Source organism: Panulirus ornatus, chromosome 59, assembly GCF_036320965.1.
Source record: "Panulirus ornatus isolate Po-2019 chromosome 59, ASM3632096v1, whole genome shotgun sequence".
NCBI lineage: Eukaryota > Metazoa > Arthropoda > Malacostraca > Decapoda > Palinuridae > Panulirus > Panulirus ornatus.
In genome coordinates, this window is record NC_092282.1 from 1,691,414 (window position 1) to 1,707,446 (window position 16,033).

At 49.7% G+C, this 16,033-nt stretch overlaps 1 protein-coding gene across 1 annotated transcript in view; it reads right to left on the reverse strand.

Annotated features, from left to right (window-relative positions):
• Positions 1–16,033, reverse strand: part of LOC139767369 (uncharacterized) — a 55,626-nt gene that overhangs the window by 9,128 nt on the left and 30,465 nt on the right. The window contains exons 5-7 of the mRNA XM_071696696.1: positions 14,600–14,685; positions 13,644–13,814; positions 2,615–2,757 (exon numbers count right to left, since the gene is read on the reverse strand). Of these exons, the coding sequence (XP_071552797.1) occupies positions 2,615–2,757; positions 13,644–13,814; positions 14,600–14,685 (400 nt within the window). The remainder of the gene's footprint in view (positions 1–2,614; positions 2,758–13,643; positions 13,815–14,599; positions 14,686–16,033) is intronic.

Consider the following 16,033-nt stretch of genomic DNA (forward strand, 5'->3'; position numbering starts at 1 on the left):
ATAATTAGGGGAAATGTGATTAAGTTACATCAACCTCAGGAAAACACTAAATAATAAATGCTACATTATATTATGATAAGTTGAGGTAGCTCAGGTTAACTTGATTGTGTTTGGTTCGGTTAGGTTTAATTACGTGTTCATTCTTGACTATGATACTTCTAACTCAGGTCTGTCTCAGGGAAATCTTGGCTGCCACACCACCCCAGAGACACTACACTCATCATGTGTGGTACATAATTATCATTCTTACATTATAAAACATTATAAAGTTGAAGAAAAGAGAAATGATCTTCCAGAAGTAAAATGATAATGATAAACAAATGTACACAAGACAGACTGTATCAGTTTACATCAGTACAAAATACTGTTTGTCCTTCAGTAACCAAGAAAATAGTATATACATTGCAAGACACACAGTGACATAAAGCATTTGTTTTTGTGTGTTTTCTGTCAAAGTAAACATGATTTAGAGGTTGAATGATTATGTTAAGGGATCGACTTGTGTGGCACAGTGGCCGACACTGGTGATTTAATAGGAAATAATAGTTAATGCTGGCCAAGGCCTTTGTCTCTTGGTGTTTCCGTAAAATTATTGACTTTACTCTCGTAATTACCATTTCCTGTCCTTCATTCCTCGTGGCTGAAACGTTCACACCGAATGCTACAGACTGCCTCACCCGTCTCTCTCACTGATCCCCTCACCCCCAACCCTGCCGCTATCCTTCATAATTCTGTACCTGGATCATCTCTCATATGAGGACGGGTCGTGTTCACCAAGCACCCACGCACACCACCACTTCCTGAAGTGACCGTCATTTCTCTATGGGTAGTGATAATGGCTGGCTCTCACGGTAGGGATATATGACACGGATGTAACGTTCGGTTTCAAGGTTCATTTCAACCCTTTGTGAGTGGTGTACCTTGCTCATCCTGGCGGTCTTCCTCCACATGACCTTGACCTTCACCTTTTCTAAGACAACTCAGAGTGTCACCCGGTCACTCCTGGATTCGAACCCAACACACCCAGTCCCCAAACCGATATTTGGATATTTTGGTACGAGTTAAGTATTGTTATGAAATACCTTTTAAACTGTTATTGGGTGTACTCTGCCTGTATCCTGAAGCTGTGTGTAGTGTGGGTGTAGCCTGAAGCTGGTGTTGTGTGTAGTGTGGGTGTAGCCTGAAGCTGGTGCTGTGTGTAGTGTGGGTGTAGCCTGAAGCTGGTGCTGTGTGTAGTGTGGGTGTAGCCTGAAGCTGGTGCTGTGTGTAGTGTGGGTGTAGCCTGAGGCTGGTGCTGTGTGTAGTGTGGGTGTAGCCTGAAGCTGGTGCTGTGTGTAGTGTGGGTGTAGCCTGAAGCTGGTGCTGTGTGTAGTGTGGGTGTAGCCTGAGGCTGGTGCTGTGTGTAGTGTGGGTGTAGCCTGAAGCTGGTGCTGTGTGTAGTGTGGGTGTAGCCTGAAGCTGGTGCTGTGTGTAGTGTGGGTGTAGCCTGAGGCTGGTGCTGTGTGTAGTGTGGGTGTAGCCTGAAGCTGGTGCTGTGTGTAGTGTGGGTGTAGCCTGAGGCTGGTGCTGTGTGTAGTGTGGGTGTAGCCTGAGGCTGGTGCTGTGTGTAGTGTGGGTGTAGCCTGAGGCTGGTGCTGTGTGTAGTGTGGGTGTAGCCTGAAGCTGGTGCTGTGTGTAGTGTGGGTGTAGCCTGAGGCTGGTGCTGTGTGTAGTGTGGGTGTAGCCTGAGGCTGGTGCTGTGTGTAGTGTGGGTGTAGCCTGAGGCTGGTGCTGTGTGTAGTATTACAGTGACATCTGGTGTCATCATCTGCAAGTTTATCATAAACAGTGGACATCGGCTATGTTGACCCAGCTGGCCACCAGAACCATACAAACAACTGTTGATATACTATACCGTCACCACCTGAGGACAGACAGGGATGCCACCTGACTCTCCTGCTCACCTACATCACCTGAGGACAGACAGGGGTGCCACCTGACCCTCCTGCTCACCTACATCACCTGAGGACAGACAGGGGTGCCACCTAACCTCCTGCTCACCTACATCACCTGAGGACAGACAGGGGTGCCACCTGACCCTCCTGCTCACCTACATCACCTGAGGACAGACAGGGGTGCCACCTGACCCTCCTGCTCACCTACATCACCTGAGGACAGACAGGGGTGCCACCTAACCTCCCCCATCGCCTACCGACTCTCCCCGACAATAGTGTTATCTGGCCGCGGTCAAGTCCAGCCGGTGGAACAGATAAAGCCTTATCTCAGCTGGTGTAGGCCTGCATGTGGCCTGAGACCTGTAGATTAACCAACAACACATCTGCCCCTGGCTGGTCTACCCCGGGAGAGCCACGGGCCACCTGCTGATGATGTATGGCCACACAGCTGTATCCCAACTTTGCCTGTGGTCGTGTACTGCGCTCTGTTTATGTCATGTGGCGCCTCCAACAATATCATCAAATGGAAACTGATGCTTAAATATTGGTAAATCAACTGGTGACGTACCTTCTGTGTATCGCCTCCCCGCGACACAGAACGTACAAGTAAGGAGGCTTGGTGCTAAGGGGAAGCAAAGGAACAAAGAATTCTTCTTAAGGAGAGAAGTGGAGAGGATTACCATGTGGGTAAACAGGTGACTGATGTAGGAAGAACGTAGGTCATACAGCAAGACCTTGAGGAACACACATGAAGCAGGACCTTGAGGAACACACATGAAGCAGGACCTTGAGGAACACACATACAGCAGGACCTTGAGGAACACTATAGTTTACAAGACAAGAGGAGAGGTAAACCCTTGAACAGTCGGAAGGATGAGTCAAGTTGATTGATCCTGGATCAGGACAACCTGTGTCACAGTAGTTAACCTAATGGAGGGAAAGATGAATCTTCCAGAACCCAGTTGTTGCCTGGTTCTCTCTCGTTATTCTTCCTCTTAATTATGTTATCCTCTTAGTCTGTTGTAGTGATGTTAAGACGTTATCATAACACCTGATATTGATGTAATCCTGATCCTTCCTCGTGAACCCCTGATCTCTGGGGGAGCAGGGTTGCCTCACGCCATATATATATATATATATACATATATATATATATATATATATATATATATATATATATATATATATATATATATATATATATATATATATATACTGTGTGCAAAACAATAGGTGTGATGATTGCCAACATCAAAAATTTTTGTACATATTTGTGTTCTCACGTGACGTCATTCACACCATAGACCCGAGTCCTGTCTTACCCTGACCTGACCTGACCTGACCCAACCCGGGTCACACACACACAGAGGACCCGGGAGGAGGGTGTACATCCGCACACGACATTTTGAATGATGCTAATGAGGGTAATTACTGTAGTAATTATATTCAGCAGAAGCAGATATTATAACCGAACGTGTCGCTCACGAGGCTGGACAAGGTTGGCTGTGCTAGTCAGCTCAGGTGACGGGAGAGACAGACACAGCCGCACACCCACACAACACACGACCCCCCCACACACACACAAAGTGTTATGAGTTGGTTATCACATCCCACGGTACAGGAGGGTCCACAACCCCACAACAACCACCAGCACACCCTTGCTCTCCCTCCTGCACCAGTGATCACTCTTCAGTGGCTCACAAGATCACAGAGCGAACTCCGGGGGCGCCTGCGGAGGGATGGACGTGGGGTTCGAAGCCACGTGGTGCATCAAGAGCCATAATCCGCGGGATCTATATTACCAGCCAGCCACCATGTGTGTGTGTGTGTGTGTGTGTGTGTGTGTGTTCTCCTCCCGTGTTGACACGTACTACACTGACGAGGTGGTGTGTCAACAGAGGCCAGGTACCAGCCCCCTCCCTCACTCCTCCCCTCCCACTCACAAGGGAAACAATACGAGACAACAACAACAACACTGATCAGCAAATAATAGACAAATGAAATGGTTAAGAGGCTATTAAAGAAAACGCAGTGTGTGTGTGTGTGTGTGTGTGTGTGTGTGTGTGTGTGTGTGTGTGTGTAAAATGGTGCCTGTGTGAGAGTTTTGTATGACAACCAAGTTAGCTGGTAAATAGCTATTGGTTGTTACGACCCCTCCCCCTGACACCTTCTCCTGGTTCTTGACCCAGTCTTGACCTCTCACTCGTGAAGGTCATCATCACGGGACATTGTCAGTGACCGTGTCAGCCAGTGTTGACACGACCCTGCTGACCCTGGCCATCACCGAGGGTCAAACCTCACCAGCGATATGTTGGCGCTCCACCTCTGCTACACCCACGTGTTGACCCTCACTGCTACACCCACGTGTTGACCCTCACTGCTACACCCACGTGTTGACCCTCACTGCTACACCCAGGTGTTGACCCTCGCTGCTACACCCACGTGTTCACGACTGTTTATGTGAAACACGTGATAACTCAGGATGTCATGACTTGACATGACAACCCCAGAAGGTCATGACTTGACATGACAACCCCAGAAGGTCATGGCTTGACACGACAACCCCAGAAGATCATGGATTGACACATGACAACCCCAGAAGGTCATGGCTTGACATGACAACCCCAGAAGGTCATGGCTTGACACATAACAACCTCAAAAGGTCATGGCCTGACACATGACAACCCCAGAAGGTCATGGCCTGACACATGACAACCCCAGGTCATGGCTTGACACATGACAACTCCAGAAGGTCATGGCTTGACACATGACAACCCCAGAAGGTCATGGCTTGACATGACAACCCCAGAAGGTCATGGCTTGACACATGACAACCCCAGAAGGTCATGGCTTGACATGACAACCCCAGAAGGTCATGGCTTGACACATGACAACGAGTGAACATGAGTGACTTTTACCAGCTCTCCAGCGGAAGCTGAGCAGCTGCTTACCCCCGCCTAGCCTCCCTCCCATGTCTGGCCTCCCTCCCATGTCTGGCCTCCCTCCCATGTCTGGCCTCTCTCCCATGTCTGGCCTCTCTCCCATGTCTGGCCTCTGCCACGTATGGCGTCTTCCAAGCGTGGCCTGTGTCCCGTGCAAGGCTGGTCATGTGTCATGTCCTCTGTCTGTCTCCACGATCATGTGTCCCCATGTGGTCTGTGCCATATCTGGCACGCTGTCCTAACCCTCCCCCCCCCCCCCACGTTGTTCTTGTGTTACGCTAGTGTTATTTCCTCTCTCTCTCTCTCTCTCTCTCTCTCTCTCTCTCTCTCTCTCTCTCTCTCTCTCTCTCTCTCTCAGTGACTAGCCTGCAGCCAGCTTTTTAGCTTTCTTTGCTTTCCATGAAGAAAGTGTCCATGGTAGTTATACATGAGACACACACACACACGCTCGAGCTCTCGGTTTCTTTCCTGGCAAGAAATATAAATGTTATTTTACGAGAAAATATTTGAAAATAATGATGGCCGCAATTTCAGCACCAGTCACAACCAAAGAGGCTCAGCCGTTTCCGCCAATCACGATTACCCGCGGTGAACGGCTCGACCAATCACGATAACGGAGCAAACGCTATATATTTTTTCTTATTTTCGCTGTGGTCTTGGGGATGGCGCTACTGGTATGCTGGAGGTCGTCCTCGGCAGGACAGGAAGCCACGTCGCCCTCGTGCAGATAACAAACTGACGCTTAATTGATGGACCAACCCGCTATCACACATAGTACTAGTGCTACTCAGGGCAACGCTAAAATTAGTTCAAACGAATGATACGTTTTCTGTGAGGGGACCACAGGATGTTTAAGTGACCTTCAGCCTTCTGTACAGAGCGAATTATGTATATTTTTCAATGTCTCGGTCATATTCCCTCTTGTAATGCGTTGGCAGAATGTTACATCAAAGTGAGTTACGTAAATACTGGACAAAATAGGAAACACAAAATATTTCATTCAGTTGGTCACATTATACTGAGACGTGTGTGAAGTTCATCAGTTTCTGTAACGTAGAAACTGGAGGGAGGGGAATTATTTTTACCACGGATCATCTAAGATAATGAGACTTATTCCACTAGTTCATAGGTACTAATCTTGATAATTTCGGTGGTTTCTCGCACATCCGGAGCCCCCTCCCTCCCCCCAGCAATCCCCGGCTCCCCCACAAGCGACTTCGGGAGTTGAAAGACAAGTGCCACAGCAACCACCCAGCACCCTCACCAACCACCCAGCACCCTCACCAACCACCCAGCACCCTCACCAACCACCCAGCACCCACACCAACTACCCACCCACACCAACTACCCAACACCCACAGCAGCTTCCAACCACACCTCCTAAGGACGCGTCCCTATGTGGGCTTCCGCTGTACATCCCACAAATATCCCACCTATGACAGGGTCCCACCACAACTCCTCAGTAGACGACCCCCCTCCCCCCCCTCCTCGTCGTGCATATATGAGTGTGGTTGAGAGAGCAGAAGATGGGGTGTTGAAATGGTTTGGCCATATGGAGAGAATGAGTGAAGAAATGATGAAAAACTAGATATATGTGTGAGAACTTGAACTTGGAGAGGGTGAGAGGCATGCGTAAGATAGAGTGAATTGGAACGATGTGGTATACTGGGATCGACGTTCTGACGAAGGATTGAACTAAGGCATGTGAAGCGTCTAGGGAAACCATGGAAACGTATGTCGGGCTTGGTTGTAGATAGGGAGCTGTGGTTTCGGTCCACAACTGAGAATAGTTTTCTGTTTAAAATGAATGTGTTTTTAAATCACTTCCTAAGGGATGAACATGATAGTGGAAGTGACACCACATGACCGTGAAACATGGGCCGGACCAGTTCTGTACAGGTCCAATACTGTCCCTCAGTAACTCCCAGTAACCATGATGGACATTACATCATGATGGACATGTGCTACGTAGATGATGGACATGTGCTACGTAGATGATGTAGTTATTTCTAGTGGTGATCGTGACGGGCCACCACCAGTGGCTGGTTCCTGGTAGCGGCTGTCCTCACCGGAGGGAGGAGGGGGGGTGGCATGTTCAGGGTGTCGTCACCAGTAACATCTGAGGTCGACCTCGCCGGAGGAGGAGCGGCAGTCAGGGGGGTGGGGAGAGAAACTGCATCTTCAAACTGCCACTTAAGTGGAGGGCTACTGCTTGGCTGCCCACAAAGACGGTACTTAAGAAGCGCTCAAGTCTTAATGGATGGTAAATGCGTCCTCCCCAGCTCTCCACCCTCCCTCAACCTCTTCACATGAAGGACCTCAACCTCTCAGCTGGTCCCCCACCCCACCAGTCACCCCCCAACACACACCACCATACTTACCCTCCACCCACCCCACCATACTGCTCCCCCCTCCCCTTCATCCCCTCCTAACCACACACACTGGTTTATAGTGATGATGTTCGATGCACAGATGGGAATATTTGTCATTGTGTTTCGTGATAATTCTTGTATATACTTGTGATGAAGTACGAATGTTGGTACACATGATGAATAACTTGGACAGTTACCATCCTGCATGGTTACTTGCACCTATCAGACCATACATTTCCCTACGTCATTGTAGTCACATCATATAAGATATGATATTAAATATCTAAATTTACCAACATCCATGGCAAAGTCATGTAGCCCCCAGCGATGCCGTGCCGTATACATGTAGCCCCCAGCAATGCCGTATACATGTAGACCCCAGCGATGCCGTGTACATGTAGCCCCCAGCGATGCCGTATACATGTAGCCCCCAGCGATGCTGTTGTCATTATGTGATGGTGGGGTCTGGGACAGAGTGAAGGACACGGTCATGTCCAACGTGTTACTTGGGAGCTCAGTCGTACCGTGTGAAAGTGGGCCCCTGGGAACGGCGCGAGATTCAGAAAGCAATATGGATCAGACATTGCGTCTTGCCCTGGTTGTATCAAACCAGGTCATGATGTGCTCCGCTGGTCGGAAATACGAGAAACAATATGTTTCACGTAAATAGAAAAAAATATTGCATGGAAAGGGAAGGAAAAGTGAGTTAAAGTGATGAATGAAATCATCGGGATGAAGAGTGTGTGTGGGTGGGTGGAGGAGGAAGAAAGGCACTTATGAAGAGAGGAAGAAGGTAGGAGGAGACATCCCCGGACTCTAAGGTAGAGAGAGAGAGAAGATCTGGCTACGTATGAGGGAGGGAGAAGATCTGGCTACGTATGAGGGAGGGAGAAGATCTGGCTACGTATGAGGGAGGGAGAAGATCTGGCTACGTATGAGGGAGGGAGAAGATCTGGCTACGTATGAGGGAGGGAGAAGATCTGGCTACGTATGAGGGAGGGAGAAGATCTGGCTACGTATGAGGGAGGGAGAAGATCTGGCTACGTATGAGGGAGGGAGAAGATCTGGCCACGTATGAGGGAGGGAGATGTGGCTACGTATGAGGGAGGGAGAAGATCTGGCTACGTATGAGGGAGGGAGAAGATCTGGCTACGTATGAGGGAGGGAGAAGATCTGGCTACGTATGAGGGAGGGAGAAGATCTGGCTACGTATGAGGGAGGGAGAAGATCTGGCTACGTATGAGGGAGGGAGAAGATCTGGCTACGTATGAGGGAGGGAGAAGATCTGGCTACGTATGAGGGAGGGAGAAGATCTGGCTACGTATGAGGGAGGGAGAAGATCTGGCTACGTATGAGGGAGGGAGAAGATCTGGCTACGTATGAGGGAGGGAGAAGATCTGGCTACGTATGAGGGAGGGAGAAGATCTGGCTACGTATGAGGGAGGGAGAAGATCTGGCTACGTATGAGGGAGGGAGAAGATCTGGCTACGTATGAGGGAGGGAGAAGATCTGGCTACGTATGAGGGAGGGAGAAGATCTGGCTACGTATGAGGGAGGGAGAAGATCTGGCTACGTATGAGGGAGGGAGAAGATCTGGCTACGTATGAGGGAGGGAGAAGATCTGGCTACGTATGAGGGAGGGAGAAGATCTGGCTACGTATGAGGGAGGGAGAAGATCTGGCTACGTATGAGGGAGGGAGAAGATCTGGCTACGTATGAGGGAGGGAGAAGATCTGGCTACGTATGAGGGAGGGAGAAGATCTGGCTACGTATGAGGGAGGGAGAAGATCTGGCTACGTATGAGGGAGGGAGAAGATCTGGCTACGTATGAGGGAGGGAGAAGATCTGGCTACGTATGAGGGAGGGAGAAGATCTGGCTACGTATGAGGGAGGGAGAAGATCTGGCTACGTATGAGGGAGGGAGAAGATCTGGCTACGTATGAGGGAGGGAGAAGATCTGGCTACGTATGAGGGAGGGAGAAGATCTGGCTACGTATGAGGGAGGGAGAAGATCTGGCTACGTATGAGGGAGGGAGAAGATCTGGCTACGTATGAGGGAGGGAGAAGATCTGGCTACGTATGAGGGAGGGAGAAGATCTGGCTACGTATGAGGGAGGGAGAAGATCTGGCTACGTATGAGGGAGGGAGAAGATCTGGCTACGTATGAGGGAGGGAGAAGATCTGGCTACGTATGAGGGAGGGAGAAGATCTGGCTACGTATGAGGGAGGGAGAAGATCTGGCTACGTATGAGGGAGGGAGAAGATCTGGCTACGTATGAGGGAGGGAGAAGATCTGGCTACGTATGAGGGAGGGAGAAGATCTGGCTACGTATGAGGGAGGGAGAAGATCTGGCTACGTATGAGGGAGGGAGAAGATCTGGCTACGTATGAGGGAGGGAGAAGATCTGGCTACGTATGAGGGAGGGAGAAGATCTGGCTACGTATGAGGGAGGGAGAAGATCTGGCTACGTATGAGGGAGGGAGAAGATCTGGCTACGTATGAGGGAGGGAGAAGATCTGGCTACGTATGAGGGAGGGAGAAGATCTGGCTACGTATGAGGGAGGGAGAAGATCTGGCTACGTATGAGGGAGGGAGAAGATCTGGCTACGTATGAGGGAGGGAGAAGATCTGGCTACGTATGAGGGAGGGAGAAGATCTGGCTACGTATGAGGGAGGGAGAAGATCTGGCTACGTATGAGGGAGGGAGAAGATCTGGCTACGTATGAGGGAGGGAGAAGATCTGGCTACGTATGAGGGAGGGAGAAGATCTGGCTACGTATGAGGGAGGGAGAAGATCTGGCTACGTATGAGGGAGGGAGAAGATCTGGCTACGTATGAGGGAGGGAGAAGATCTGGCTACGTATGAGGGAGGGAGAAGATCTGGCTACGTATGAGGGAGGGAGAAGATCTGGCTACGTATGAGGGAGGGAGAAGATCTGGCTACGTATGAGGGAGGGAGAAGATCTGGCTACGTATGAGGGAGGGAGAAGATCTGGCTACGTATGAGGGAGGGAGATGTGGCTACGTATGAGGGAGGGAGAAGATCTGGCTACGTATGAGGGAGGGAGAAGATCTGGCTACGTATGAGGGAGGGAGAAGATCTGGCTACGTATGAGGGAGGGAGAAGATCTGGCTACGTATGAGGGAGGGAGAAGATCTGGCTACGTATGAGGGAGGGAGAAGATCTGGCTACGTATGAGGGAGGGAGAAGATCTGGCTACGTATGAGGGAGGGAGAAGATCTGGCTACGTATGAGGGAGGGAGAAGATCTGGCTACGTATGAGGGAGGGAGAAGATCTGGCTACGTATGAGGGAGGGAGAAGATCTGGCTACGTATGAGGGAGGGAGAAGATCTGGCTACGTATGAGGGAGGGAGAAGATCTGGCTACGTATGAGGGAGGGAGAAGATCTGGCTACGTATGAGGGAGGGAGAAGATCTGGCTACGTATGAGGGAGGGAGAAGATCTGGCTACGTATGAGGGAGGGAGAAGATCTGGCTACGTATGAGGGAGGGAGAAGATCTGGCTACGTATGAGGGAGGGAGAAGATCTGGCTACGTATGAGGGAGGGAGAAGATCTGGCTACGTATGAGGGAGGGAGAAGATCTGGCTACGTATGAGGGAGGGAGAAGATCTGGCTACGTATGAGGGAGGGAGAAGATCTGGCTACGTATGAGGGAGGGAGAAGATCTGGCTACGTATGAGGGAGGGAGAAGATCTGGCTACGTATGAGGGAGGGAGAAGATCTGGCTACGTATGAGGGAGGGAGAAGATCTGGCTACGTATGAGGGAGGGAGAAGATCTGGCTACGTATGAGGGAGGGAGAAGATCTGGCTACGTATGAGGGAGGGAGAAGATCTGGCTACGTATGAGGGAGGGAGAAGATCTGGCTACGTATGAGGGAGGGAGAAGATCTGGCTACGTATGAGGGAGGGAGAAGATCTGGCTACGTATGAGGGAGGGAGAAGATCTGGCTACGTATGAGGGAGGGAGAAGATCTGGCTACGTATGAGGGAGGGAGAAGATCTGGCTACGTATGAGGGAGGGAGAAGATCTGGCTACGTATGAGGGAGGGAGAAGATCTGGCTACGTATGAGGGAGGGAGAAGATCTGGCTACGTATGAGGGAGGGAGAAGATCTGGCTACGTATGAGGGAGGGAGAAGATCTGGCTACGTATGAGGGAGGGAGAAGATCTGGCTACGTATGAGGGAGGGAGAAGATCTGGCTACGTATGAGGGAGGGAGAAGATCTGGCTACGTATGAGGGAGGGAGAAGATCTGGCTACGTATGAGGGAGGGAGAAGATCTGGCTACGTATGAGGGAGGGAGAAGATCTGGCTACGTATGAGGGAGGGAGAAGATCTGGCTACGTATGAGGGAGGGAGAAGATCTGGCTACGTATGAGGGAGGGAGAAGATCTGGCTACGTATGAGGGAGGGAGAAGATCTGGCTACGTATGAGGGAGGGAGAAGATCTGGCTACGTATGAGGGAGGGAGAAGATCTGGCTACGTATGAGGGAGGGAGAAGATCTGGCTACGTATGAGGGAGGGAGAAGATCTGGCTACGTATGAGGGAGGGAGAAGATCTGGCTACGTATGAGGGAGGGAGAAGATCTGGCTACGTATGAGGGAGGGAGAAGATCTGGCTACGTATGAGGGAGGGAGAAGATCTGGCTACGTATGAGGGAGGGAGAAGATCTGGCTACGTATGAGGGAGGGAGAAGATCTGGCTACGTATGAGGGAGGGAGAAGATCTGGCTACGTATGAGGGAGGGAGAAGATCTGGCTACGTATGAGGGAGGGAGAAGATCTGGCTACGTATGAGGGAGGGAGAAGATCTGGCTACGTATGAGGGAGGGAGAAGATCTGGCTACGTATGAGGGAGGGAGAAGATCTGGCTACGTATGAGGGAGGGAGAAGATCTGGCTACGTATGAGGGAGGGAGAAGATCTGGCTACGTATGAGGGAGGGAGAAGATCTGGCTACGTATGAGGGAGGGAGAAGATCTGGCTACGTATGAGGGAGGGAGAAGATCTGGCTACGTATGAGGGAGGGAGAAGATCTGGCTACGTATGAGGGAGGGAGAAGATCTGGCTACGTATGAGGGAGGGAGAAGATCTGGCTACGTATGAGGGAGGGAGAAGATCTGGCTACGTATGAGGGAGGGAGAAGATCTGGCTACGTATGAGGGAGGGAGAAGATCTGGCTACGTATGAGGGAGGGAGAAGATCTGGCTACGTATGAGGGAGGGAGAAGATCTGGCTACGTATGAGGGAGGGAGAAGATCTGGCTACGTATGAGGGAGGGAGAAGATCTGGCTACGTATGAGGGAGGGAGAAGATCTGGCTACGTATGAGGGAGGGAGAAGATCTGGCTACGTATGAGGGAGGGAGAAGATCTGGCTACGTATGAGGGAGGGAGAAGATCTGGCTACGTATGAGGGAGGGAGAAGATCTGGCTACGTATGAGGGAGGGAGAAGATCTGGCTACGTATGAGGGAGGGAGAAGATCTGGCTACGTATGAGGGAGGGAGAAGATCTGGCTACGTATGAGGGAGGGAGAAGATCTGGCTACGTATGAGGGAGGGAGAAGATCTGGCTACGTATGAGGGAGGGAGAAGATCTGGCTACGTATGAGGGAGGGAGAAGATCTGGCTACGTATGAGGGAGGGAGAAGATCTGGCTACGTATGAGGGAGGGAGAAGATCTGGCTACGTATGAGGGAGGGAGAAGATCTGGCTACGTATGAGGGAGGGAGAAGATCTGGCTACGTATGAGGGAGGGAGAAGATCTGGCTACGTATGAGGGAGGGAGAAGATCTGGCTACGTATGAGGGAAGATTCTGGCCTAACGTATGAGGCGGGAGACAAGAGAAGAGAGTGAATGAGTGGGACAAACTAATGTTAAGAAGGTTGAGGAGTTGACAGAGTCACTGCAGGTGAGAAGGAGTTCAGATGGAATGGGAGAATGTCAGGGGACAGGGTGTGAGAGAGGTCAGGATGGAGTTGAGATTGTTACGGGGTCGAAAAGGAGAACAACTGGAGAGTTACAGTTATAGTTGTAAGGTTTATTGTAAGAAGGGCTGGGTCGGGGTGACAAGGCTCGGAGAAGAGCTAATGGGTGAGGCAGGAGCCGGATCCGATGAAGGTAGAGGGATGTGAGTGTGTGAGGGTCTGCGTAGAAGATCTGGGGAGGACGGACTCCTGGAGGGAGCAGTGTGAAGGAGAATCAAGAGACGCTTAGCATGAGTCATCATGGGAAAAGGTCAGAGGAGAACCTGCTACTGACGGAGGGAAGGAAGTATATGAGCTTTGTTTATGTTTGGTTCAGCAGTGTCCAGCAGCCATGGTAACACTTACGTGAGACTTGTATGATTTATAATGACTGATTATAAACAATGTTGCTGACGTACCTGATTAAGGGAAGGTATGGAAGTATTAGCAGGTAGGGTGCAGGTCTGTCTCTGGGGAACCTGTGTGCCCCCGTACACTCTGGAGGGGAAGGTCAGCGGGGGTGTGGAGGGCGAAGGCTTCATCCCCGCCAGGTCCTGCATCCCGTAGTCAACTGCTGGAGGTGGATACAGCATGGTGTCAGTGTTGTCACTACAGCATGATGTCAGTGTTGTCACTACAGCATGGTGTCAGTGTTGTCACTACAGCATGATGTCAGTGTTGTCACTACAGCATGGTGTCAGTGTTGTCACTGCAGCATGGTGTCAGTGTTGTCACTATAGCATGGTGTCAGTGTTGTCACTGCAGCATGGTGTCAGTGTTGTCACTACAGCACGGTGTCAGTGTTGTCACTGCAGCATGGTGTCAATTTTGCCATTACAGCATAGTGTTAGTGTTGTCACTACAGTATAGTGTTAGTGTTGTCACTACAGCATAGTGTTGGTGTTGTCACTACAGCATAGTGTTAGTGTTGTCACTACAGCATAGTGTTAGTGTTGTCACTACAGTATAGTGTTAGTGTTGTCACTACAGTATAGTGTTAGTGTTGTCACTACAGCATGGTGTTAGTGTTGTCACTACACCATGGTGTTAGTGTTGTCACTACAGGTGGTGATGTTGTCACTATATGTGTTACAAGTGCTGCAAGAGGTGTTAATGTTGTCATTACAGGAGAAAAGTCACTGTTGTCAGAGGTAACACATACCAGCCTATGTTCCTTAGAATGTAATATAGTTTTTTTCTGGGCTCAGAGGAACACACACACACACACACACACACACACACACACACACACACACACACACACCACATGTATTCATCTTACATATAAGCTGTGGAACACTGGGGAAGGAGACAGCCACACCACATGATGAACAGCAGGCACCCGCCTCCCGTACTCACCCTGTTGAGGCCACATGTTGGTGGGCGTGGCCGACACGTCCTGCATGGTGGGCGTGTACATTCCGCCCCGCCCTCCGTACATGCCGCTGCAGGACACAGATGGAGAGAGTCAGCTGATGATTAACGTACCACAATCACCATATTTATTACCGTCTCTCTCTACTTTATAATACAAAATTTATCGTATAAGAGAATAATTAAAGAGGGTAATATTATGAAGAGTATGGCAAAGATAAATTAAAACATTTATGCAGAGACAAATGTACAATAAGTAACAACATTCCAGTTATCATCCAAGCAGTAAAGTCCTGTTACATCCCTGGCCAACACATGGAGGTTTACCTTCACCTTCCTGATGCTCACTCTGCCAGCAAGGCGTCACCTTACGTCCAGGTATCTCCCAGAGATGATCTTATTTTGTCAACTTATGATCCTACAACATCACAGAAAACGAGGCTTGTTATAGTCTGTCAGATATTACTTACAACATTCATAAAGAGAACTCGATCCCTTACGAGGGAGGCTTTGGTGTACGAGATATGAAAGTTCGCCATAGACGAGTAGATGGAGACATGAGAGAGAGAGAGAGAGAGAGAGAGAGAGAGAGAGAGAGAGAGAGAGAGAGAGAGAGAGAGAGAGAGCTGGGACCAGTAGAGAGAGGAGTCGGTGGTCAGACGTGTACTGGGGAGGGTTAAAGGTCAATAACAGTGTAGCGGGGAGGCGTCCTGGCTGCACTGGCAACATCCATCCCTCCCGACGCTGCACCACAACGGCGTCATCCGTATATATCATGTACTTCTTATTTTGATCAAGGTAGTATATATATATATATATATATATATATATATATATATATATATATATATATATATATAGTATATGAGTTACATTAAGAATGACGTAAATACGAATGAAACTAGATCATTTATTGTGCTCAGAACCAGTGAGATGAACGGTGAGGAAGAACATACCATGGTGGCCTTTGATGGGGTACACAAGTAATGCTACGATCCACCGTCCAACAGACGTCTACGTATCGTGGAAAACATAACACAAGATGTCAAGAGATGTTCCCTGGTGGTTGCTTAATGACCTAGGAACCTTACTGCCCTCACCATGTTTCCAGTGACTTGAAGGGGAAGCAGAGAGGGCTTTGGTTTCCAGTGGAGTCCAGGAGTCTAGGTTATAACCATCATAACTGGAAGATACCTAACGGACACCCTAACTCTACAACCATCATAACTGGATCACACTGAGATCAATGGAATCAGTTGAGTAACGAGGGTGTGAGCAGCGTGGACAACATGCTTGCACAAGTTAAAAAAGTTGTACGACAGTTGTGAAAGATCAAGATCGGGTCCCATGAGTGTGGAACTTCCTCCCTGTGCAGTTCAGGATATGGAGAACCACGAGTGTAGAATTCCCTTCTTTAAG